Source organism: Leucoraja erinacea, chromosome 26, assembly GCF_028641065.1.
Source record: "Leucoraja erinacea ecotype New England chromosome 26, Leri_hhj_1, whole genome shotgun sequence".
NCBI lineage: Eukaryota > Metazoa > Chordata > Chondrichthyes > Rajiformes > Rajidae > Leucoraja > Leucoraja erinaceus.
The window spans coordinates 28,411,261-28,438,563 of record NC_073402.1 but is presented as its reverse complement, the minus strand read 5'-3'; the positions used below and the strand labels follow the sequence as shown (position 1 = coordinate 28,438,563).

At 41.3% G+C, this 27,303-nt stretch overlaps 3 protein-coding genes across 6 annotated transcripts in view; 1 reads left to right on the top strand and 2 right to left on the bottom strand.

The window, feature by feature from the left end:
• The window catches only part of eya3 (EYA transcriptional coactivator and phosphatase 3), a 39,422-nt gene extending 36,767 nt beyond the window's left edge, over positions 1–2,655 (top strand). For all 4 annotated transcript variants that reach the window (XM_055656572.1, XM_055656571.1, XM_055656570.1 and 1 more), the window contains one exon: positions 421–2,655. In XM_055656572.1, the coding sequence (XP_055512547.1) occupies positions 421–501 (81 nt within the window). In that variant the 3' untranslated portion in view covers positions 502–2,655. The remainder of the gene's footprint in view (positions 1–420) is intronic.
• Positions 2,656–4,902: 2,247 nt separating this feature from the next.
• On the bottom strand, positions 4,903–12,631 carry LOC129709894 (XK-related protein 8-like). Its single transcript, XM_055656576.1, has 3 exons — positions 11,965–12,631; positions 10,724–10,914; positions 4,903–7,912 (listed from the first exon to the last, which is right to left on the bottom strand). Exons 1-3 carry the CDS (start codon positions 12,291–12,293, stop codon positions 7,191–7,193), a joined length of 1,242 nt encoding a protein of 413 aa, XP_055512551.1. The 5' UTR covers positions 12,294–12,631; the 3' UTR covers positions 4,903–7,190.
• Positions 12,632–13,773: 1,142 nt separating this feature from the next.
• smpdl3b (sphingomyelin phosphodiesterase acid like 3B) lies at positions 13,774–25,003 on the bottom strand. Its single transcript, XM_055656574.1, has 8 exons — positions 24,401–25,003; positions 22,599–22,809; positions 21,658–21,755; positions 20,732–20,875; positions 18,090–18,259; positions 16,196–16,376; positions 15,199–15,332; positions 13,774–14,805 (listed from the first exon to the last, which is right to left on the bottom strand). Exons 1-8 carry the CDS (start codon positions 24,459–24,461, stop codon positions 14,446–14,448), a joined length of 1,359 nt encoding a protein of 452 aa, XP_055512549.1. The 5' UTR covers positions 24,462–25,003; the 3' UTR covers positions 13,774–14,445.
• Between the last annotated feature and the right edge of the window lie 2,300 nt (positions 25,004–27,303).

The following is a 27,303-nucleotide window of genomic DNA, read 5'->3' as shown; positions in this document are numbered from 1 at the left end:
ACTTGAAAGAGCAACATTTTTTTTGGAGAGGACATGCAAGATTTGTTGTAATATCTAAACCCGTCTTTGGAAATATAACAAAATGTTGATGCTGCCTGACCGGCTGAGTTACTCCAACATTTTGTGTCTACAATGTAAACCAGCATCTGCAAGTCACCTTTCATGCCCCTGAGGTGGAAACTACCCAAGCGAAATATGAGGTGCTGTTCCTCCAATTTACGGTGGGCCTCACTCTGGCCATGGAGGAGGCCCAGGACACAAATGTCGGATTCGGAATGGGAGGGGGAGTTGAAGTGCTGAGCAGGTTGATTATTGTGAACCGTTTTTCCTAGGTAGTCTTCATGCTAATAAGATTCATAGTTGTCTTGCAGAAGTTTATTTTGGAATTTGACAATGACTTGGGTTCCTCTTCAATTCCAGCACAACATGCCATTTTGGAGGATATTGAATCACGGTGACCTGATGTCATTGCATCAAGCTCTGGAATTGGACTATCTGTGAACTGGAAAGGAACACAAAGCTGAGCTCCATGTGGCTTGCATCTTGCTTCAGTGTGGACCACTAACTATGTTCATAATGATTCTTGTCAACCCTGGACAAAAACTGTTAGGGCAGTGAGCAGTCCAGATATCGGAGTGATCTGCTTATTAATGTTGGGCATTAACTTAAGTACAGACATGCACGGGGTGCAAGAGCTTTTTATAGGGTGAAATTACTGCCCTGTTTTTAAAATGTGCTCAAATGCAAAAATCCTTTGAATTGGATCTTTAAAATAAGACCATATCTTGCATTGATCTGTAGTCAAGCCTGTGCCTGTTCCTTTTTAAATGCACTGAAACCTTTGTTGTTATTAATAAGGAGACTGTGTGCAAGACATTCTTTGGAAATCTTGCTGTGTAAATGTTCCTCAACATCTATACTTAAGCATTGTCGGATCCAGCAGTGTTACATTGGGAAATTGGTTGCAGAAATGCATTGGAGATTTTTTTTTTTGACAAATTTGAAGGAGCAGACCTATCTACTTTTTTTTAAATATGACTTCATTTTAATTGGGGTCTTTTAATTCTGGTAGATTTTTTAAAATAAACGCTTTCCTTGGGTTGTACGTAATTCTGAATGTTGCCGTGCTGTTGCAGGGCTGTAGACTGAGCATGAAATAGCATCTCAAAATCAGCAGCTAATTTTCCTTTTTAACGCTACCTGGTGGTTAAGGAGGATGAAGATGATGGCCTCGACTAAAAGCAAATGAAATGGTGGGAATACCCAGGTTAGGTAGCATTTGTGAAATGAGTTAATGATTCAGGTGAAGGGCCTTTCATCAAAACTGGAAAACGCTAAGAGATGAAACTGACGCAGCAGGGAGGTTTGTTTGGAGGGGTTGGGGAGAGATGGAGGAGGAAAGATCAAAGGGAGGTCTCTGATATTTTGTACAATTTGACAATAAATTGATATAATGGTACAAGGAATATGCTGATCCTCATCCTGTTTTTCCCTCCAAAATTTGAAATGCTTCATTCTATCCTCTGGCAACAACAGAGTCACTATATTAGTGATTTTCTGTTGTTAACGGCTGTACTCAATGTTCAGGCATATTTTTATGTGATTACAAGTGGATTTTCCCTTTTTTAGTCAAATGCCACCTAGAAAATATTTGATTTGAGCAACTCTGGTATCTGAGGTGCGGATAATAACATGTATTAGTTCATCTCTGAATAAATAAACCGACACAGAAAAACAAATAGTTGCTGGACCTACTGCTGTTTATTTAAAATATTTATGAACTATTTATTCGTAAATATGGAATGCAATTGTATGTTGAAAATTTGTTTGAATTCTCTTTGATCCAGTGCTTACCTTGCATTTGGGATTTTGCACCATGATCCATTGTTTTAAATTAAATTGAGTTCAAGTTATGGAATATATACCAGAAATATTTCATAGGAGGTTTGGATATGATGCTTCACGCAGAGAATGTGTTGAATATCATCTGAAAGATAGTGACATGAATATCTTCTGTGTCATTCCCAAGATGAATGATTTGTACGCGACAAATTAAGTTCAAGGTAGTACACCTTGGGATCAACTTGGATCAGCTGTGGTCATCGTTCTGTCATCTCCCGCGACCTTGCCAGTAGTTGAACAAAAACTATCGCAAGCAACTGTGAAGACCATTTTGCCTTTTTTCCCCCTCAATAGTTGGGAGTGTGATATAAATATTTAGTATCATGACATCTTGGCAAAAGTCACCGTAATGCACTTGACATTATTCTCTTAAGCTTTCTATGCTTTGTAAACTAATGTATGTATGTTTTTTTCACTCTGCGTTACCTGCCCAATGTCCATAATGTTTGTACCACGGGTACAAACCACAGCATAATACACGGATGTCAACAGCAGAACTGTCCATACTTTCCCGTAACGCAATAATACAAATGCAATTGCCGTGTGAATTGCTGTGGTTTTCTTACATGAATTGAGACATTGAGTGGTCCATCTGACGATTGTTTAGGTTATAATTGAGTGATCTGCTTAAATACTTGTTTCATACAATACAGGCAGCTATGTGGCCACATGGGATACAATTATGTAAGAAGTAACAATTGTCCAATTTGTAGTGGTAAAGATGTTAATAAAAAATTAATACCAGTCAATTCAAGATTGCAAGTTTGATTGGCTGATTGGGGTGTTGTTCAAAGCCACCTTTCTAGATTCTCCATTTTTGTTTGGGGTATTTTTCAATTGGATAATGACTACTACCATGTACGTATAAGCCAAATATGGCCCAAACGCGGGCAGGTGGGACCAGTGTAGCTGGGGCAAGTTGGGCCGAAGGGCCTGTTTCCACGCTATATCACTCTATGACCTGTCACTTCTGCATATTGACATTACATCCCTTTTCCCTGTATAGCCCGCCGCATTAGTTCCTCAGTGTATTACTCACTGGTTTAGCAATTCATTGAAAGGCCATCTATTGCATCCCAGCCAGTGTTCTCTCCTTCAAAATTGGCCAGTGATCCAATGTATCTTCAGGGAGAGCAGATTTAAACACAGCCTTGATTTGCTGCAGTTCGTCTAATTCACAACTCCTTGAGGCAGACACGAGATAATTTCTGTCCATCAAATCTACAATTAGTGTAAAACACAAACAATCTTGACACCCTGGTTGTCTCGGATACTTTCAGACTTGCAGATTTTTTGTCTGTGCCAATCTGGTTCGGTTGCTGGATTGCCTGCGGGGAGTGGTGATGGGTGTGGTGCCAACTGATCTTTAGTGTGTACTTGGGTCTGGAACAGATGGGCAGCACGGTGGCAGAGCGATAGAGATGCTGCCTTACAGCGCCAGAGACCTCACGGGTATAGTTTGTACATTCTCCCCGTGACCTGTGTGGTCTTTCTCCGGGTGCTCCGGTTTCCTCCCACTCCAAAGATTTACAAGTTTGTAGGTTAATTGGCTTGGTAAAATTGTGGCGAGTGTGTGGATTTACCCCATCTATTCCTTTCATGATTTTGCACACCTCTATAAGATCTCCCCTCATCCTCCTGCGCTCCATGGAATAGAGACCCAGCCTTCTCAACCTCTCCCTATAGCTCACACCCTCTAGACCTGGCAACATCCTCGTAAATCTTTTCTGAATCTTTTCAAGCTTGGCAATATCCTATAACATGGTGCCCAGAACTGAACACAATACTCTAAATGCAGTCTCACCACAATGTGTTATACATTGGCTGATGTATCTTTCCCTCTTAACCCCTTTCTTCTGCCTGATCCCCTGACCCATTAAACCCTGATAGTTTGCAGTTGGCAGCTCTTAGCAACCAAGGGTGATTATCTGGAAATGGCAGAGGACTGTTGCAGGTGGGATTGAGGTGATGGCCTTGATCTGCATGAAGAGCTGCCTGGTTATAGAGTATCTACTAGCAAGTCAGCACTTGTGCAGCATTAAAACAGCTGTCATGAGCTAACAAGGACCTCTCTACTGTGGTGAGTGGCTTTAGAGAATAAATACATCTGAAAATGTTAATAAATGGTACGTATAGAAGTGGGAAGGGCTGGAAATGTTAAGGTATTCAATATGGAACATGAAGCTAGTTGACTTTAGACTTACAGCATAGAAACATATAAGATTGTTAAGGGCTTGGACACACTAGAGGCAGGAAACATGTTCCCGATGTTGGGGGAGTCTAGAACCAGGGGGCCACAGTTTAAGAATAAGGAGTAAGCCATTTAGAACGGAGACGAGGAAACACTTTTTCTCACAGAGAGTTGTGAGTCTGTGGAATTCTTTGCCTCAGAGAGGCAGGTTCTCTGGATGCTTTCGAGAGAGCTAGATAGGGCTCTTAAAAATAACGGAGTCGGGATGTGGGGAGAAGGCAGGAACGGGGTACTGATTGGGGATGATCAGTGATCCCCGTACACTAACACTATCCTACACATTTACCAAAGCCAATTACCTACAAACCTATATGTCTTGGGAGTGTGGGAGGGAACTGGTGAACCCGAAGAAAACCCCACGCACTCACAGGTGGAACATACATACTCCATCCAGACAGTACCCATGGTCAGGGTTTGTAGATGACATGTGCATGTACCTTTAACATAGTGACCTCACCATTACTAACCACTCCCCACATCACAAGTATAATTACAACCTTCCCACCCATTGATCTCTCTCTAGTCCCGGTGACAGACCACGAACAGCTAGGGCAGCAACGTATGTGTATCATGAATAAACAGTAGTAAAGACACAGTGTGTTACGACTCCTCTTTACAGGGTTGAATCCGGATCTTTGGCGCTGTAAGGCAGCACTCCCTACTGCTATGGGTATCAAGATTGAGTGAATATACAGATTTAAAGCCAGTATGCACTAACACTTCCAAAAGCATCAGCAAATTAAAATAAGTCACTACAACTTGTTGATTTTATTTTGATGGCTAATTAGCCCAGTGGAATAACAGAACATTTTCCATTAGGTTACATTGTTGTAACTCAACATTTCAATCACAGAATGTGTTACTCTAAATAACAAACACATTGGTCTTCAAATATCCAGACACACATCTGCTTTGAATGGTCCATATCCACACAGTACGTTCTTCTGCACCAAGTATTCATAAGAAATTGGAGAATGGCTTTCCACTGCATGAACAGCTTCCCATCCCGACTATACCAATGTGAACTTGCACATCAATATTAACCCGATTCCCAACTCAATACCGTTTCCACATTGATTTGTAAATTGGATCATGTTTTTCCCAATCATTGCACACACACACCTTTGTCACATTCTCTAAATGAAATACCAACACAGAAACTTCAACAGGCATCCTGAAACTTTAAACATCGTTATCACCCATTTTCTACATGGAAATCAAAAATAAATGTGATCTGGCCGTCACTTTCAGAAGTAGTTTGGCCGTTCAGGAAATTGGCTTGGTTACAAACCGTGCGGAATCTGCCTTAGTGCTTCCGACATTGTTGCGATGTTGACTGTCCCTAGACAGCACAAGTTATCATAACATGTTTCCACATTTACGGACAGATTTGGAGTGTAATATAGAACAGGAGGTAAAAAAAAAAAACCCACTAGAAGCCATGTTTCTTTGAGCTCTGCCACCATTCCCAGTGATCAGCTGACAGACAAGTAGTGGCTGTCAATACAGCTCCTTACAAAAATTAATATAGGTCCCATTTATCTGCACGGCTTCTCTTTAGCATTGATGCTATACAGAGAGCACGTCTATTATGCCCTGAGTGGGTGAAATCCAATCTTAGCAATACTTCCCATTTGATATTCACTTCTACATATAGTGTTCTGCACTTCACAATTTGCAGTCATTTTAAAGACTATATTAATTGCACAATTTATCACAAAACACAAAATCAGACCATATCTCAGCTTGATTGTTTCCTCACCTGTTGCATCATCCCATTCATACATTTCTACAGTGTTTCAGTTTCCAAAGTGTTTCAGTCATGGCCACTTGATTTGCTGCTAGTATTTTCCCCATTTGAGATCAGTTTAATTCGAAGAAGCCAAAGGCTGGTTTCCTTTTTCCCTATATCGCGATAGAGAGATGTCCTTTGCTAATGATCCATCCAGATTATCCTCGCAAGGCAAGACTGGATAACTCTTCCTTGGCCAACACTGACACAAACTAAATTATCATGTTCAGTCACTGTAAATGTATACTTCAATATTAGTTCTTTTTTTATCTCCTTGATTTTAGAATTGAAGCATAGTACCAGATCTACATCAATTAATGTAAAGTATGTCAGTGTCACTTGAGAGCACTAGGCTAGATTTAAAGAAAATATTTTTATATAATATGTATAATTAACTCATTTTCTTTATACGACTATGACAGGAATTAAGGAATTTGGGAAGTGGTTTAGAATCACTCATTGTTCCGCTGAATGCAGGCGGAGTGATTTGCAAATTTCTGGTTTACTGATGATCACAGTGCAATGTGATCAAAGCAGTTTCCCCATGGCTTAATACTGATATTAATTTGCTATTAAATAGCCCAACAACAAATGTTGAACATTCTCGTTGTTTGGTGAATAAATAATGTCAATCAATAATGCAATTGCCTTCACAATTACTACAAAGAGGAAATGTTGTAAACACATTGATTTTTCCAAATGTACAAGTTAACTTGAACGTGTCCTTTCTCCTGATGGTGTCACATCATGAGTTGAGTCTTCCAATCGAATATCTAGCCTTACGTACACCAGATTTCCACATTGCCCTTTATCTGGGCATCGCAGTGAGGTCAGGGGTTTGAAAGTTAAAAACTGATGGTGAGGTTGAGATGAGGAATATAGTGGGTCGAGTCACCATCACATACATATTGTCAACATCCATCACGAGCCGGTTATCTTTGTAGCCGTTCAGTGCACCTCCACACACGGGCCCCATTGCACATCCAAAGCTGAAGGTTCACAGTGAGAACCTATAACTTGCTTATTGTTATATTACAGTTGTTGGCAGACAGACTCCCATTGCAGCATTGTGGCCCTCGAGAGATGGCATTTGGAACAAAAATAACATTACAAGGACCAGCTTCAACTTTGCACACTCCGGCTGAAATGTGCCCACATGGCACATTTTGCCCTGAAATAAATATGTATTCAGCGGCAGAGGAGGTCCCTTCCTGTAAACTGGCATTGTAAGAAAATATTATAGATTTAGATTTTAGTTTCCTCCATTTTACTGACGTGACTGTCTTCCTCAGGTACAGAGTAAAAACTATTGGAAAAGGTTTGCATTCTCTCGTTCATCAAAGGTCTGTCCTCGCCGATTGAGCGAAATACATCCTCCTGTAAACTGTCCGTTTCGTCCGTACTGAGCAGGTGCTCTGCCGTAACAAAGGGATGGAGATACTTGTAATAAACACATTTCACAACCACACCAATAAGATAAGATAATGATGTTCCGATAAGTAACTGCATTGCGTAGGGGTCAGTTAAATCTGGGTCTCTGTGGAGCCACCAAAAGCCAACCAGGATTGCACAATCCACTGCCATGAATGAGTGGTAGATAATCTGCCTGATGAATGTTCTTCCTTCAGCGATATTAAGCCATGTGAAGTACAAGATCACTGCCACAGTACCTCTGTAGAAGACCTCTTCCGGAAAGCTGTTCATAAAGGTTGTGTCCTGCTGCCATGCCCAGAAGAACATCGGCAGCCAAATTATAGCCAGGTGCAAGAAGATATACTGTTTGAATACGGTCGCAAAGAGGGCAATGCTGATGATCCTGGGCCAGATGAGCAGCAGGTGGCACAGGAAGTACGGCACAGTCGACTTGAATCGAAGACGCATCTTGTCAGAAAGAGATGTGCGCAGGGACTGATGAAAGTCCAGCAGAGCCCAAGCAATGGAGAGGAAAGAAGCCACAAGGGAGAAATCTGTGGAAATTGGATCAATAGTGACCAAGAGGCAGTTAAGAATGTTTCATCGTCATATGTAACAAAACAGTACAATGAAATTCCAACTTGCAGCAGCACGACAGGTTTGTAAATACAGTAGTCGATAGATAACACAATAAGCAAACGGAAAAAAAACCCCAATATAGTACAAAACAACAAATCCAAAAGTCCCTAGTGCGACCAAGCAGAAGATGCTTCAAACAGTTGTACGTTATAGAGTCAGAGAGTGATACAGCATGGAAACGGGTTCTTCAGCCCACACCGGCCAACGTGTCCCAGCTACACTAGTCCCACTTGCTAGAATTTGGTCTATATCCCTCCAAACCTGTCCTATCCATGTACCTGTCTAACTGTTTCTTGAATGTTGGGATAGTCCCAGCCTCAACTACCTCCTCTGGCAGCTTGTTCCATACACCCACCGCCCTTTGTGTGAAAACGTTAACCCTCAGATTCCTATTTAATCTTTTCCCCTTCACCTTAAACCTATGTCCTCTGGTCCTCAATTCACTTACACTGGGCAAGAGATTCTGTGCATCTACCCGATCTATTCCTCTCATGATGTTACACACCTCTATAAGATCACTCCTCATCCTCCTGTGCTCCAAGGAATAGAGTCCCAGCCTACTCAACCTCTGCCTATAACTCAGACCCTCTAGTCCCGTCAACATTCTTGTAAATCTTCTCTGTACCCTTTCCAGCTTAACAACATTTAAGCAAGTTAAACATATTCAATTGCCACAGAGCCTAGATAGGTTTTGTAAATGCACAGACGGTGTTTTGGATGGGAACCTTTCTTCAAACCGATGAAATAGGGGGCGCAGATAGCTGGTATTAAGAGATGAGGGAAACAGGCAAGGCAAGAGCTGGCAAGTGATAGGTGGATCCAGGTAAGGAGGGGTTGACTGGCAGATGAATTAGGTCGGCGAGATGGTAATGAGGATTGGGGTGGTAAGAGAAAGGGTGCAAATGTAACTTTGATTAGCATTTGCCAATCAATCCTTGTATCCACCCATCACTTACCAGGTGTTGCTCCATCTCTTCCTCACACTACTTCTTACCAGCTTTCTTCTGTCTAAACCAGCAGTCTGAAGATGGGTCCCCGAGGCGTTGTGTGCGTATTTCCATTCACAGATGCTGCTTGACCCACTGAGTTCTTCCAGAAGTCTGTTTTTTTTTTTTTGTTCTAGATTCCAGCAGCTACAGTCTAGTGTGTCTCCACAGATTTCTAAAAATAGTCCCACTCACAGTCATAAGATAACTCATTGAAGCCAACATTCTTACACCCAGAGCAGTTCTGTGACATTCTGCATATTATCCTCAGGCCATCCAGTAATGAGTAATTTTATTGTAAGAAGCCCAGATATAAATAAAGGTGTTTGCACCCGCTGAGTTTCTCCAGCTTTTTTGTGTACTCGATTTTCCAGCATCTGCAGATCCTTCTTAAATACTATAAATAAAGGTGACTGGATACAGATTTTATTCAAGTTCTTGTGACATTTAGTTTTGATATTTATTGTGACAGCTCCTAGCAGTCAAGGAAGAAAAAAAGATCTAAATATGCAGATTGCATATTTTTAATATTTTGTTTATAGTGCGGAAACAGGCCCTTCGGCCTGCCAGGTCCGTGCTGACCAGAAAACAACATGTACACAAACACTATCCCACACATTTATAAATCCATCCTGCCAAGCCAATTAGCTAACAAACTTGTCTTTTAATTCTCCATTTTGATGGAGGAAGGTTGAAAATTATCTGAAGATGATCAGTCAGCGACTCTTGGATGGTTGGCAACTATGTGCGCGCAGAGTGGCTTTTGCTGTGATGTGTCACAGGTCAATAAACGACCGACAGGGCATATTTCAAGGAATTCATGTGTAGGTCAGTCGCTTGAGCGAAGAAATGGCACCACAGAACTAACCACTGTGACAGCCCCTAGAAAATAACCACATTAGTTCTATTGTGAAAGATAAACAGATGCTCCCCGATTTACGATGCTTCGACTTACGATATTTTCGATTTATGATGGGTTTATCGGAACGTAACCCCATCGTAGGTCGAGGAGCAGCTGTTGAAATATTTCATTACAGAACCAAGCTGATTTTGAATGATTCTTGAAGACAGGACGCTCCTCAGAAGCTTAGCTCTCTGCATGGAGGTCCAAGTCAAAAGCCGTTCACCCTCCTTCCTTTCCAGTGTGGATAGAAATTCCGGTCCATGCAATTGGAATATCTTCTACTTTATCCGTCTCTGTAATACAAATTGGTTCACAGAAGCTTTCTATCTTCACCACTTTGTTTACCATTAGTTTGTTCACTGGCCCCTTTGAAAATCCATAGGCAAAGGGAATATCGTCATTTGAAGTAGAAACAAGTAACTGCAGATGCTGGTTTACCAAGGAAAAACAGACAACATGCTGGAGTAACTGAGCGGGTCAGGCAGCATCCCTAGAGAACATAGATAGGTGACTTGTTGGGTCAGGACCCTTCTCATTATATGAAGTGCCTCTGAGACCTTTGTAATCTTAACTTTATCTTTGTAAAGGATAAGCGAAATACAGTTGTCAATAGTTCTTTTTGTCATTTTGTTTCCATCCACAGACACTTATAAGTAATGGGAGCAGAATTAGGCCATTGGGCCCATCATGTCCATTCAATCTATCTCGATCTATCTCAACACCATTCTCCTGCCATCTCCCCATAAACTCTGACACCCTTACCAAAGCCCGACAGGCTGGGTTCCTCCAGCAGGTGGTTTGTTGCTGGTAAATAACCCAGCTAGCTCTGCACTTACACTGGTGAATCTCCACTTGATTCTTCTGCATGATGATGTAGAGCATCAGTGTGAGTTGTGGAGCACTTTCAAAAATGCTCTCGAAAAGTCGTAACATGCTGATATCACAGGCCAGGTAAATGGCGTACTGCAAGCCCATAGTTTCTTTTTCTTTGTACACACGGAAGCCCAGCTCCAACGCTGTTATGTACCTGATGGAGCAAAACACAAATGTTAAAAATAACAACACATTGTTTCATAAAGCATATACATGAGGAAAGCCACCTTGGTCACACAAAGAATAATAGTGTGACTTAACAAAACCAATGCCTGCTCTATGTAGCTCAGAGCTTACATGGAGGTTGTGGCATGTATATTATGTGTGTGTGTGTGTATATAAATATATATTATCTGTACAATATATTATATGTGTGTGTATATATGTATATATATAAATATATATAATTTGTATAATATTATATGTGTGTGTATAAATATATATTATCTGTATATATATGTGTGTATTATATATGTGTATGTGTATATATAAATATATATAATTTGTATAATATATTATATTATATGTGTGTGTTTGTGTGGAAAAAAAAAATTATTTATATAATACATTATATGTATATGTGGTGTGTGTAGGAACTGCAGATGCTGGTTTACACTACAGATAGACACAAAATGCTGGACTAACTTAGTGGGACAGGCAGCATCTCTGGATGGAAAGAATGGGTGATATTTCAGGTCGAGACCCTTCTTCAGACTGAGAGTCAGGGGAGAGGGAGACAGAGATAAGGAAGGCTAAGTTGTGAGAACGAGACATCAAAAGAGATGATGTTCAAGGAAAATGTAGAATAGATACATTAGTATCAGCTGCCAAAGGAAATGTAACCACAATGTTGCCAACCATCGTGAAATGTATCCTTGGATATATTAATGTGCATTTTTTTCTGTCTCTATTTACATTTTGATTTTAGTTTAATTATCTCACAGATCGTTGATCAACATTCATTGTATCTTTGATGAACTTGAGAGGAGAGTTAAGAACCGGCCATGCTGGGTTTATCAACCACCTCACTCATTAATAATGTTACTAAAATGTTCGTTAATGGAATTTCTCTGCCATCGATCACAAACTTCTGACTCTGAATCAACAATTCAAACTTCTGCTTGTTTGTCAGTGTTGAATTGTCACATGTGCCGTTGCGTTGACGCCCAACTTTTCACTGCCTCCAGCTTCACCATTTACTGACCTGACCAGGAATCCCAGCTGTAGCCAGTGCAACAGGCCCAGGACGCGGTCTCCCGGGGTGACTTTCAACTTTGGCAGGCGTCCGGAGTTGGAATAACTCTCCAGTTGCTGCCGATCGCCAGCAAACCAAAACCAGCTGAACAGCTGCACCACCGCCGAGCACAAAAACACCAAGACCAACACGGCGCTGCCCCAAAAATAATCTCCAGACCAGTAGAAGGAGAATGCGACCCAGGCATCTGTCCCGAGGTCCAGGAGGAAAGTGCCCAGACCCAGCCAGATAAAGACCAAGTCGAGGACAGAGAAGCGGATCTCATCGGCCGGGAACATCTTTGTGCTGGAAAAAGTTTACGTTGCCGCTGGTCCCTCACTTCTCTTTGAAACATTTGCTCCTCCCCAGCACACGTTGGTTGGTTTTTGCGTCGTTGCTGCTCACTTTTGTCCCCCCCCCCCGCCCCGCACTACATTTTGTCTAACTTTACTCTCTGTGGTCTTCAAGGAACTTCCCTCTTTTAATTGTATAATATTTATAGAGAAAACGCACAAGCAGGCAAGAGTGGACACATCGCCAGTGCTCCCTTCAGTGGCACCCTCTAGTGTTCTTTGCCTCGCCTAATGAGAAACCTCTTGCTCGGAGTCTCAGTGACTTTTAATGCCACATTTATCTCTTAACTCGCTAGTTCAGGGTTTTTCCAATGATGTTCTCAATCGAACGGCTCAAAGACAGAGCAATGGAATTCTTCTAAAACTCACCCCACCCCCTACACATTGCTGCCTGCGGTTGGAGTACAAATTAATGTTTCCCGTTTGGTACACACAGTTGTTGAAAGGAAGGATGTTACCCCACCCTTCAATGAATTGGTTGCAACTTTCCATGATAATTAATACCCTTTACTATGACAGAGAGAGAGGGGAGGGGAGGGGGGGGCATTAAACAAGGATAAAGTGAATGCTCACTGTCCTATTCTTAGGGCAGATGGTTCTAAAAACTAGAGGACACAGGCTTAAGGTGTGAGGGGAAAGATTTAAGAGGAACCTCAGGATCAACTTTTTCACTATGTCCTACTACTCTTTTCTTGGTCCCTTTCTGTACATTGTGCACTTCTCTTATTTTGCTTTGTATTTTCTGTGGCGGCCTTGATTTGCAACTTTCCCCTTACTTTTGTGTGAATCTATATCTAACTGTATAAAGCACTTCCAATGTAGACATCATTTACTGCAAAGCCATTATCACAAAATTCAATTCTTCTTGTCGAGACATCACAAGATTAAAAATCGTTCAGCCAGAGCTCGACATCTGCGTACAATGGTGTCTTGTGCTTTTTGTGCATAGCGGTGGAAAGATTGGTGGAAACAGGGTCGCGATGAGAACGCTCTTTCCTTGACCCCACAAAATTCATTTGGTGGTCATACATGGGTTATCTCTGATAAATCTGTGCAGGTTCTCTTTCATTAGCTCATCTATCAGCTGTAAACTATAGTAGCATAACTACTAGATCCACTGCTTCACAGCTCTGCGAACCTGGGTTCATTCCTGATCTCCGGTGCTGCCTGCATGGATTTTGTGTATTCTCCCTGTGAATATGTGGGATTCATCCAGACGTTCTGTTTTCCTCACACACCCCAAGGGTGTACAAGTTGGTATATTAATTGGCCACTGTATATTGCACCATTGAGTTTAAGTGAATGATGGAATTTGGAGAGACTTGGAGGTAAGGTAAGAAGGATCAAATGAGATCAGTGAAAATGGTTGTTTGATTGTTGGCACAGTCTCTAGCTTATAGGTCCAATTGACCATGCTGTGTGTATATAATTGTTTTGTTCATCCAATTCACGACAAACCAAAAAGAAGTATCAAAGAATTTTTAATAAAAAATCTGTTGAAATTAGTGTCCATATCATCATGGTGTACATCAGGTTTTTAAAAAAAGATACAATAAAGAGAATCCAAGTAACATTGACAATAAGGTGATTGGTGACTTAAGCATTTGACAATTTCTCCTGAATCATCAGAATGATTTTGATCCTTTACTTGCAGCTAAAATCCTGAGGCACATCCAGGAGACTGACGATGTTCAAATGATGAGAACTAGATGGCCAGTTTCATGATTTGTCTAAATCCCTTTGGTAATCCCTTCTTACTTTATAGGCCATACCATTGCTTTACCACAAGCTAGTTTTCCCTTATGCTGGTTGGCAACCATTCTTATAATCCTTATTCAGGTGAATATATGTATTGCTGGAAAAAAAAAATTAAAAAAAATGGCGCGGCCCTGTCCAGTCGCCGTTGTGGCAGCTCCGCGAAAATTGTGTGTGTTTTTAACTTTTATGTTCCTTTTTAACTTATTTCTAAGTTCTGTGTTTATAATTTGTTTGGTTGTTTTGTTGTTTGTCTTTTGCACAAAAGTCCGCGAGCATTGCCAGTTTCATTTCACTGCACATCTCGTATGTGTATGTGACAAATAAACTTGACTTGACTTGATTAGAATTGAAGAGGCAACACAGAAATAAGCAGTAATGGAATGATAGACAAAGTAGCAGCACAATTAGAACTCTCACCTCGAACACACTCCTTATATTGAACAAAGTCAACTGCTTTGATTGCACAAATCTGATCATTTTTACAGTTCTCATCACATTTGCTTAAATCATAACTGACAGAATTATATTTATAATATTTCTGCAGATACTCATCATCATCGCACAGCTTATCCAGTGCCATTTGCATAGATTGAAATGTACCATCTGGAACTCCAAACGCCCCTGTTAAATTGTATTCCTGTTTCCAGAGTGGAGTCACAGTGTTGGCATAGCTTAAATTGAAGTAATATGTCATCATATTCTGAAGGAAAGTCAAAAGCTAGAGTGAGTCTATGTCAAATATTGGTGAGAATAACTAAAATGTTTGCTCGATGTTTCATTGCCAGTATCTATGCGCAATTCCACTAAAACATAGTGTGGTGCAATGCCTCCGGTTTATAGCACAAATGAAAAATCGCACATTGTTGGTGTTATTTACCCATTCTGTGGGTTCTAGTTTATTTGCAGCACACGCAGTTTACCCTACATAGACAGTGAATGAGATTTAACCTGCTGGTCTGACCGTTTTGATATTGAAAGTAGAGCAGTTTTAGCTGCTGAGTGATCAGCTAGATATGTCACCTAAACATCTTGTAGTATTCACAAGTATATGAACCTTCTCAAATGTATTGCAGCATGTGTGGATCCCTCTTACCTTAATTTCCAAAGTTTTTGTGTCATATTGAAATAATCGCATCCCTGGATTGTTAGCTCCGTTCTTTACACCGGGTAACGTTGTCTTCCATGGAGTAATGCCAGGTGCAATAAACATAACTCCTAAAGGAGAACCTGAGAGAAACATGTACATTTTAGTATCACATTCCGTTTACCTGCTGCAAAACTTAAGGCACATTATCAAACGTCTTTGATTTTCAAAAGTGAAATCACACTGTTTGTCAGGAAATGGACATTTGTATTTCTTAACCTTTACTCGTTGCTCCTTTCCTTATACTCCTCTTCACGCATGTACATGTTTTCACTACTATCTCTGAAACTCCTTTACAGCTGTAGTTTCCTATATTCTCAATAGCAAGGTCCTTTACTATGCAGCTCTGGCCTCCCCACTCCCCCTTAACCTCTGCATCACCAAACCTCCCCACCTCATTTCCATTGTCGTACTACTAGTGGCAAAGTTTATAGTCTTTGGAATGTTCTCCCTGAACACCATTGACATCATTCTGTATGAACTGTCTCAAAAAAACATCTTATCATCTGGGTCTTTACTTCTCCGAATTCTCCATTCTTGATCCTTTGCTGAATGGCATTGTAGAACATTTTAGGAGTCTGCATCTTGGGGGCATGAACATTGAATTCTCCCAATTTTGTTAGCCCTTGCTGTCTCCTCCCCTTCCTATCTCTCCATCAGCCCTCAGGCTCCTCCTCCTCCTTTTTCCTTTCTTCTCCCCGCCCCCCACCCCCCATCAGTCTGAAGAAGGGTTTCGGCCCGAAACGTTGCCTATTTCCTTCGCTCCATAGATGCTGCTGCACCCGCTGAGTTTCTCCAGCATTTTTGTGTACCTTCGATATTCCAGCATCTGCAGTTCCTTCTTAAACATTTTAAATATTAAACCTGATCAATTAGTATGTGTTAATCAATTGATTCTGGTACCTGTTTATAGGAAAGAAAGGGATACAAATATACATTTCACTACCTGAATTGCTATAGAACATCCTGAAGCTGTCAGTATGGTGATGTCCAAAGAACTGACCAGCTATCACACTGTGATACTTTTGAACAATTTTGATGTATCTTTCATTGAAGTCCTCTTGAAACCAGGATACTCCTCTCCTCTTTTCAAAAAAGCCTGGTGGTATATGACCAATAATATAAACCTATATGTAGAGAACATATGGATAATATTCAGCTGGTCTCAATAACATTACCATTTCATATGTAGTTTAACAGGTTATACTCATAATGACAAAGAATGAGTCCATTCAAATCACACCAATTTCCAAAAGCCGATCTCCTTATTTCCTGCAACTTTCTCTCATTCATGCCCTTCAACATAATTTTGATTATTTTTAGGAATAACCTACAATACAGTTTGTACAGGAAAGATCTACAGGTGCTGGTTTAAATCGAAGGTAGACACAAAATGCTGGAGTAACTCAGCGGGACAGGCAGCATCTCTGGAGAGACGGAATGGGTGACATTTCGGGTCAAGACCCTTCTTCAGACTGATCTCAGGGGAGGGGACGGGACAAAGATAGAATGGTTGGAGACAGTATTCTAGTGGGGGAAGTGGAAAGGGGAGGTGATGGAGAGAGAAAGCAAGGGCTATCTGAAGTTAATGTTCATACCGCTGGGGTGTAAACTACCCAAGTGAAATATGAGGTGCTGTTCCTCTAATTTGCACTGGGCTTCACTCTGACAATGGAGGAGGCCCAGGACAGAATAAAGGACTACAATAAGGTTTTATCTGTATTTAGACAACTGACTACCAGCACATCTTGAGATGCGAGATAAAACCAAGCACCTGAAGGGAATCAATGTGATCTTGAAGAGAATATGCTAATCACACACAGACATCACCCAGGTCCCTGGAATATGAGGAAATTGGCTCAAAATAAACTTGCTCTGCCCCTGAGGATCCTATTAAACCATCTTTGCTGAGCTTTACCCAGGCAAAATTCTGCTGACACTCAAAACCTCAAACACAACATAGAAAATGCTCGGAATACCGTTTTCCCCTGTGAAACACATTGATGAGTCGGACGTTCTTAGTTGTGGCAATGCTGGAACTGTCATAGTCAGCCTAGGAAGATTTCAGGATCCCACTATTCCTTTCCCTGACTGGTACCTAATGCCCTCATCACACTAAAAAAGTGTGTCGTGCATTCAAACATTTGTGCATGGACGTTTGGCCCCATTGCCCAAGTAACGCGCAGTGTAGTGAAACTCATGCAGATCATCTACATTGGTACTGCAGCTATCTTGCAGTGAGTGACTCGACTTCTGACACCCCAAAGTATGTCCAGCCCCCACAAGCAGAACTTAAGTGCCTGATGGAATACTCCGAATTTGCCTGGATGAGTGCAGCTCCAACAGCACGAAAGAAATATGACACCATTGAACACTTAATTGGAACATCATCCACCATCTTAAACATTTATTCCCTCCAGCACCTATTACAATGTGTACCATCTACAAAATGCACTGTAATCATTTGCCTAAGCCATCAACAGAATCACACAGACCTGGCACTCCATCACTAAGAAGGACAAGGGCAACATGCACATGGGAACACCATCATCTATGGATTGCCTTCCAAGTCACACACCAATCTGACTTGAAAATATACTGCTTAAGAAAGAACTGCAGATGCTGGAAAAATCGAACTGCTGCCACACCCACCCTCCCATAAGATTCCTTTAGAGATCTCTCGCATTATGGCAAAATTACTAACCATGACCTTATAACTAATTTTGATTTGATTAAAAAAAAATAAAGGAAAGAGAGCTAAAGAGACAACTCATTCATTTAAACACAGATAATTCACTTTGGTATTTGAACTCAGAAACAAAACATTAGCTATGACTTACTTTTTCTTTTGATGCTATTGCCTTTGAAAGTATTTCATCAAGCCATTGGAGCTGACCAGCGGGATCATGGAGTCCAGGATGAAGCTTATTGCTGGTGTAGTACAGATTTGTGTTTAAGACAATAACACGCTGGTCTGTTCGATTCAGCAGCTTCTCAGTGTAGAAAGCTCCTAAAGCCAATCAAAAGATTCAGATTCAGATTCAGATTCAACTTTAATTGTCATTGTCAGTATACAGTAGAGAGACAACGAAATGCAGTTAGCATCTCCCTGGAAGAGCGACATTTATTGATTTCAATAAATAAATCTATTTACATGCATACAGTCATAGTGTTTTTCCTGTGGGAGGAGTGTCCGGGGGGGGTGATTGGCAGTCACCGAGGTACATTGTTGAGTAGTGTCACAGCCGCAGGGAAGAAGCTGTTCCTCGACCTGCTGGTCCGGCAACGGAGAGACCTGTAGCGCCTCCCGGATGGTAGGAGGGTAAACAGTCCATGGTTGGGGTGAGAGAAGTCCTTGGCGATGCTGAGCGCCCTTCGCAGACAACGCTTGCTTTGGACAGACTCAATGGAGGGGAGCGAGGAACCGGTGATGCGTTGGGCAATTTTCACCACCCTCTGCAGTGCTTTCCGGTCGGAGACAGAGCAGTTGCCATACCATACTGTGATACAGTTGGTAAGGATGCTCTCGATGGTGCAGCGGTAGAAGTTCACCAGGATCTGAGGAGACAGATGGACCTTCTTCAGTATCCTCAGGAAGAAGAGACACTGGTGAGCCTTCTTGACCAGAGTTGAGGTATTGTGGGTCCAAGAGAGGTCATCGGAGATGTTGACCCCCAGGAACCTGAAGCTGGAAACACCTTCCACCTCCGTCCCGTTGATGTCGATGGGGGTGTGCGTGCCGCCCCTAGACTTCCTGAAGTCTACAATGAGCTCCTTGGTCTTCTTGGAGTTAAGGGCCAGGTTGTTGTCAGCGCACCATGCTGCTAAGTGCTGGATCTCCTCCCTATAGGCCGACTCATCGTTGTTGCTGATGAGGCCAATCACCGTTGTATCATCTGCATACTTGATGATGGTGTTAGTACCATGTACAGGTGTGCAGTCGTAGGTGAAGAGGGAGTAGAGGAGGGGGCTCAGCACACAGCCCTGTGGAACGCCGGTGTTCAGGGTGAGGGTTGAAGAGGTGTGCTTGTCTAACCTAACAGACTGGGGTCTGTTGGTTAGAAATTCCAGTATCCAGTTGCAGAGGGAGGGGTCAATGCCCAGGTTACCGAGTTTGGTGATCAGTTTTGATGGTATAATGGTGTTGAATGCTGAGCTGTAATCGATGAACAGCATTCTTACGTAAGTGTCTTTGTTGTCGAGGTGGGAGAGGGCGGAGTGAAGTGCCGTTGAGATGGCATCCTCCGTACTCCTATTCTTGCGGTAGGCAAACTGATAGGGATCCAGTGTGGGGGGTAGGCAGCCTTTGAGGTGTGCCAGGACCAGCCTCTCGAAACACTTGGTGATGATGGGGATAAGTGCAACTGGGCGGAAGTCGTTGAGGCTTGCCGCAGTGGAGTGTTTTGGCACTGGCACGATGGAGGTGGTTTTAAGGCACGTGGGGACAACTGCTTGGGCAAGTGACAGGTTGAAGATGTCAGTCCAGACGTCTGTCAGCTGCGCAGCACAGGCCCTGAGGACGCGCCCGGGGATGCCGTCAGGGCCAGCAGCCTTACGTGCATTAGTCCTACTCAGTGCCACGTACACGTCGTAGGGGGTGAGTGTGAGGGGTTGGTGATCACAAGGGAGCACAGCCTTGATGGCTGTCTCTAGATTGTCCCTGTCGAAGCGGCCATAGAAGTGGTTAAGCTCCTCAAGGAAGGATTTGTCACTGGATGTGGGGGTGGTGTTGGTGGGTCTATAGTCTGTGATGGCCTGGATGCCTTGCCACATGCGTCGGGGGTCGGTTCAGTTAAGAGGGCCATTTAGAAATGTGGTTCTCGTCCTTTGTTAGTTTCTTTCTAATTTTGCATTGCATCCAGTTTCTTGTGTTTTTACCAGTGGGCTCTTACCATTCTAATGGACTCTTTGTGGCCAAAGAAAAGGCAGCCCTGTGATCATGCAGTATGGACCAGGATAGTGAACACCACAGAGCCCAGTCTATAACACAAGCCAGTTCAGTTTAGTTTATGGTCCAAGGTACAGTGAAAAGCTCTTGTTGCGTACGATCCAGTCAGCAGAAAGACAATACATGATTACATTCGAGCCCTTTACAGTGTAAGGGAACAATGTTTAGTGCAAGGTCACAACCTCCCATCCACCAACCAACCTCCCATCCATTGACTCCATCGAAATTTCACACTGCCTCAGCAAAACCACCAGCATAATAAAGGATGAGTCTCACCCCTCTCTTCCCTCTTCTATCAGGCAATAGACAATAGGCAATAAGAGCAGGAGTAGGCCATTCGGCCCTTCGAGCCGGCACCGCCATTCAATGTGATCATGGCTGATCATCCCCAATCAGTACCCCAATAGACAATAGGCAAGAGGTAAAGAAGTGTGAAAAAGCATACCTCCAGATTTAGGGACAGTTTCTTCCCAACCATTATCAGGCAACTGAACTATCGCCAACTAGAGAGTGGTCTTGACCTACCATCCATACCTTTCTTAAACCTGAGGATAGACTGAGGGTTCATCCAAGGTGTCCAGAGTTCTGCTGTTTTGTTGTAAATCCTATGATAGGTAGCAGGAAATTGATTCTTTGGATGAAAGTCATGATTTCCCATTGCAGAGTAGACTTTAGTACCTGTGAACAGATGCTCAGTTTACAATCACAAATATCTTTAATTAAAATTGAAAAAAATAGCTTATAAAAAGTAGATAAGTTCTATCTGATCTATCTTTCCCTCTCAACCCCATTCTTCTGCCATCTCCCTGTAACCACTGACAACTGTACAAATCATGAACTTACCAATCTCCACCTTAAAAATATCCATTGGCTTGACTTCCACTGCCTTCTGAGGCAATGAATTCCACAGATTCACCACCCTCTGGCTAAAGAAATTCCTCCTCATTTCCTTTCTAAAGGTATGTCTTTTTATTCTGAAACTACGGCCTCTGGTCCTAGACTTTACTCTCCCTCTAGTGCAAACATCCTCCCATATCCAGTCTATCCAGGCCCTTTACTAAGGTATTAGTAACGTCTTTAGAAAGTAGGTTCAGAGAGTAAACTGTGGATTTCAACTTGTTGTGACAAAATAATTGCTCTGCAAATACAGTACTATGTTATGTAAGTGTGATATGGTAGCATCGTGATTAAATGACTGACCTAGCAGTTGCCATTCTGAATCAATGTCTGACATATATATGTGACTCCAGACCTGACAATGTGATTAACTCTGAGGGATGGACAATAAATGCCAGCATTGCCAGCAACATCCAAAGATGAGTTGAGTACCTTGGACAATGAAAATGACAATTGTTCTGCCAGATGGTTCCATTTGTTACACACCGGCTATGCACACACACTAATACAGTTCAGACAGTTATATTTAATGTTCATTTAACTTTTTATGTTTTGACGCATACCTGGAAACACCCCTTGTATCAGATGGGTTAAATTTCCAATTATTTTCAGCACTGTATCCTCACCAAGGTTCTTGTCAGCAACATGAGGGGTGTCATCACTGAATGTTCCATAAAGGAGAACATGATTAATTACCAGAAGCAGCAGATCCATTCCCCTTTACTTGTGCTCCCCACAACTTTAAGGTTATGACTACATTAGCTTAATTTCTCGTAAGGCAGTGTTGCAGGAGCAGATTTTGGTCCCTTTGATGATTGTGAACTAAGAAAAAGTAGTAGAAATGTACTGCAATAGCATACACACTGTATCAAACTCCAATAACAAAAATGAACCATTCCATTCCACAATTCCATTTTAAATACCTCTTGGATAGAACTAAAAACCGAAAATTCATGTTAAAGGTATATCAACTTTATTCAAAATAGATTTGTAATTTGGAGTACTGTGCATTTTTCATGTCTCCATAAGCAAAAAAAGACAAAATACAGAGGAGGAACCCTGATGAAGGTATTTAAAATTATGAAGGTCTTAATAAGACGGGGAAATGTTTTCACTTGAATGGAAGCTAAAACTAGGTGCCATAAAATGTGACTGATAAATTCATTATGGCATTCAGGAGAAATGTAGTCATGTTCAATGATATACAAACACAAAGTCCAGCAGGTGCTGGAAATCTGTAATAAGATGATGATTAAAGTTTAGCATCATGAACTGTTAACCTTGTTTCTTAGTCCATATGTGCTGCCTGGTCTGCTGAGTATTTACAGCCTTTTGGGTTCTTATTTCCTTTTCCACATGCAAAGTATGTTTGCTGCCCACTATTACACATTGACACCATCTGTTTAATCAGCATAACCTTTGGTAATCATGAGGGCAATCTTAGTTATATTGATTTCACAATCTAGCTATTAAATTTTGATTTCTACTATGGTTAAATACTTACCCTGTCCAAAGAATGAAGTCTGGTTGAGGGTGAATGTCTCTCATGGTATAAATGGATAGGTTAATAAGTTCCCAGTTAGAATCACAAAGGTAGCTGCCCCATTTCCCTGGGTTTGGTACAGGTTTCGAGGATGAAGGGCATACAGCATTTGGGTCATCTGTCATTTTGTAATCAGGATCCCAATGAAGGTCTGTGATATGCCAAAAGTAACCTGACAAAAAAATATATATGCAGTCTGAATGAATATATGTAGTCTGAATGAATCAGATTGCGATATACAATAATGTTCTTAGACTAATAATCCAAAGATAGGAGCTCAATGCACACAACTGCAATAAAGGAATTTAAAATCAATTAATTGAATAAATCAGGAATACAAATAAAATAACAATGTCAATTGACCATGATATTTTTAGTTCTCGAATGTCATATAGATTAAACAAATTTGATGCAATTGTGATATTTTTTGTGACATCAGAGTCTTTAACTATCCTTTGAAATAGCTGGCCAAGCCACTTGGTTCAAAGGCAATAATGGGCGCTCAATGAAGCTAGTCTCACCAGTAATGCCAACATCACCTGAAAGAATAAGTAAGAATCATATCAGAAAATCCAAATACTATCATTGGGCAGTTTAAAGTATTTGTTTGGATATTATTGGTTTTACCACCTATAAACAAGAAAACCCCAGCTTGGAATCCACATTTGGAGGAATTCTTAAGTGGCAAATATTTTTTACTGCACTATTTTTAATAATTGAGGGGTAAACAGGAAAATAGTAGTAGTGTAAAGGTTGGATCTATTGTAAAGATTGCGTTAACTCAGACACTAAGAAAAGATTGATGGGATTAGACAAAATCAAACTGGATTTAATAAAAGCAAAATTGGATTTCATGACCTACTGAGGCTTTTTTTAAAAAATATATCACTGGTAGATTAAATAATGGAGAACTAGTGGACATGATGTATTTGGATTTTTCAGAAGGCCTGTGATAAAGTCTCATTTAGATACAAAATCAAAGCATGTGGGTTTGCAGGTAACATCATTGACATGAATAAGAAAGGGTAGATAAAGATGACTGTAAAAAACGTATACATGCTTTCATATCAAGCAGACTTGATTATTGTAATGGCTTATTTACTGGTCTGCCTTCAAAATCCATCAACAAGTTACAGCTCATTCAAAATGCGACAGCCCGGCTTTTAACAAATACCAAGAAAAGGGAATATATAATCCCCAGTATTATATTCCCTTCATTGACTCCCTGGGAGATCCAGGATAGACTATAAGGTCCTCTTTCTTGTCTATAAATTCCTAAATGGCTGAGGAGCAGCATATTTTACAGAGTCCCTCCTTCCCTATGCCCCTACTCGAGCACTCAGGTATGCGGATGCCGGCCTGTTAGCCACTCAATGCTGCAGCAATTAAAAAATTGGTGAAGCAACCTTTTTCAATGACGCCCCCAAGCTGTGGAATACCCGAGCCAGTGCTACGAGGGACGCCAACTCAGTTGACATTTTTAAACGGCAAGTTATCTTTTTAATCAAGCTTTTAATTGACTTTACTTCCAATGTCCTTTTACACTCTCAAGTTTACATTTTATATTTTTGTATAAATCTGTGCTTTTTATGCCTATATTCTTACTGTTTTAAATTGTATTGTTGTTTAGACCTGTGTCTATGTGGAAAGCACTTTGGGTTGCATTCAATTGTATGAAAAGTGCTAGACAAATAAGTTATTATTATTATTATTATTATTAAGAGATTTCAACAATAATTGTATTAAACATCAGATACCCTTACCTTGCTGACTGAAAATTATTCCACAGTTCATAATGAAAAGAATATTGGTCAGGAATCCCATTGTTGTGTGGCAGCTTTTTCAATAGCACTGATCTTTTGACCGCATTATGAACAACGTTCTAGAGTTTTAAGTTTTATTGTGACTCCTGGGCAATATCTTCTTTGAAAGGTCAAGAAAGTCTTATTGCACTTCAAGATAAAGCTCATTTTACTGTCAGCAGAAACTAATCTCGTTTTCCTCCACCCTGATTATTGTCTATTAATGAATAATGTAGTGGCTTTTAAAAGTTTACTGTTAGTTACTACTTGCTGGGTGGATACACTTTGGGTTCTGTGCCCAAAGGTTGTACATCTCAGTCCAGAGATTTCAACACAAAATTGACACTGGAATCCAAAACTGTAACAAAGGTGTGGCATTTTTAGAGGTGGCAAAATTTGGATCCGATGTTAAACTGACACGTTATCTGACCACACAGCGGAGAATGTGCTAGAGTTTCAGTGTCACAGCCAGAATTTACGCTTTTCATGATATATCAAAGATCAGCAGGACCAATGTCTTGGCCAATATTTATATTTTGATAAAGATCACAGTTAATTAGCAGTTTTATTATGGCTTTAATCACAATAGAAAAATACTGGAAACACTCTTAGATATCTGCTGGGAGTTAATAAAAACGTGGAGGAAACAAAAAAATGTGATTGATGTAAATTAGTATAAATGTGTAGCTGATGTCCGATATGGACCCAGCAGGTTGAAAGATGTTCCCATGCTGTACTATCTCCTATTAAAATATAAGTAGTTCCACCACAGTAAAACTATTGAAAGCTTTTGTATTCACTATCATGAACGACAGTGAATTCATGAAGATTCTGTATCCAGAACACAAATCAACTGAAAAAAATCAACAAACCATAAAAATCTATGGTGCAGAGGAGGTCCATGCCAGTTAGAAAAGAGTACTGTTTGCTCATCCCAATTTCAGCAGGTATTGGCTTTTACATTTTTCTTAAGTGCAGTTGAGCATTTCTGCCTGTACCACCCTTTGAGACAGTGACCAGTCGGGTGATGTTTTTAAATCCCCTGAGTTTCTGCCAATTAATTTAAGCATATGTCTTCTTATTAAAAAACACAAGAACATAAAACGTAAAAGCAAGAGGAGATCATTTTATGGTTTCATGTTTGGTCTACCATTTAATACGATTGTGGCTGGTCTTTAACCTCTTCTGGAATATTGGGTGCAGTTCTGGTTACCCCAGCTAAGGATTTATTTACAAAAGGATGCAAAAAAGGTTCCCAAGATGGATGTTTAAGAAGGAACTGCAGATGCTGGAAAAATCTAAAGTAGACAAAAAATGCTGGAGAAACTCAGCGGGTGGGGCAGTGTCTATGGAGAGAAGGAATAGGCGACGTTTTGGGTCTCAACCCAAAACGTCACCTATTCCTTCTCTCCATAGATGCTGCCTCACCTACTGAGTTTCTCCAGCATTTTTTGTCTACATCCGAAGATTGATTCCTGGCTTGGAGGTTTACAAACTGAGTCTGAAGAAGGGTCTCGACCCGAAAATGTCACCTATTCCTTCTCCCCATAGACGCTCCAGCATTTTGCTAGATACACCAGCATTTTGTGTCTGTCTCCGATGTAAACCAGCATCTGCAGTTCCTTCCTAAATATTTCTATGCATTTTTCACACTGCATCACAAGTTCGTTAGATGTATGTGCACTCTCCACAGAGCATCGGAAAAGTTAGCAAACCAGCACGGTGGCAGAGTTGCTGCCTTACAGCGCTAGAGATAAGGGATCGATCCTGACTAATGGTGCTGTATGTACGGAGTTTGTACGTTCTCCCAGTAACCTCGTGGGTTTTCTCCGGGTGCTCCGGTTTCCTCCCATTCTCCAAAGACGTGTCTGGCTTTGTATAAATGTAAATTGTATCAAGTGTGTGTGTGTGTAGGGTAGCGCTAATCTTTGGGGGTCGCTGGTCGGTGAAGACTCAGTGGGCCGAAGGACCTGTTTCTGCGCTGTATCTAGAGTTCCAGAGATTCACGCAGAGAGTGGTGAATCTCTGGAACTCTCTGCCACAGAGGGTAGTTGAGGCCAGTTCATTGGCTATATTCTCTAGCTGTTTTTAAATCACTCCTGAAGACATATCTATTCTCCATGGCCTTTGTAGAACAGTGAGGTGTCGAATTGTTTATTAACTTTATTTGCTTGGTTTTGCTGCGTTGTTTGTACTTGTGTTTTATGTTTTTTAATTTATTGTTTGGATTTTTGTATGTAATTTATGCGCCTCGTGTTAGTTGTATGTTCTGTTGTTCTGCCTGTTTTATGATGTCTTGCTTGTTTTCTTTTTTCTGTACAGCACTTTGGTCAGCTTTGGTTGTTTTTAAGGTGCTTAACAAATAAAGTTATTATTATTATTATTATTATATTTAAGAGGGAGTTAGATGTGGCCCTTGTGGCTAAGGGGATCAGGGGGTACGGAGAGAAGGCAGGTACGGGATACCGAGTTGGATGATCAGCCATGATCATATTGAATGGCGGTGCAGGCTCGAAGGGCCGAATGGCCTACTCCTGCACCTAATTTCTATGTTTCTATCTCTAAACTTCTTATTTTGTGTGGCGTGCACACCCTACAGTTGTAGGGCAACTTGTTCTATTTGATCTTCCGTTTGTGCACGTCGAGTTGATTGCACTAGTCGAAACAGGGCGGTCCACGTGAGGGTTGCCATCTTCCACCCCCTAAACTAAACTAAAGCCACTTTAAGGGAGGCAGCGGCTCCGCCAGGATGAGACATGTCAGCGGCCAAAGATGCTTCACTGCTGGCAGCAGGTGCGCGCTCCCGGTGGGGGGTGGTCACAGCACCTCTCGCCATCCTGGCCGCCGATTGGCTGAAGGGGGGC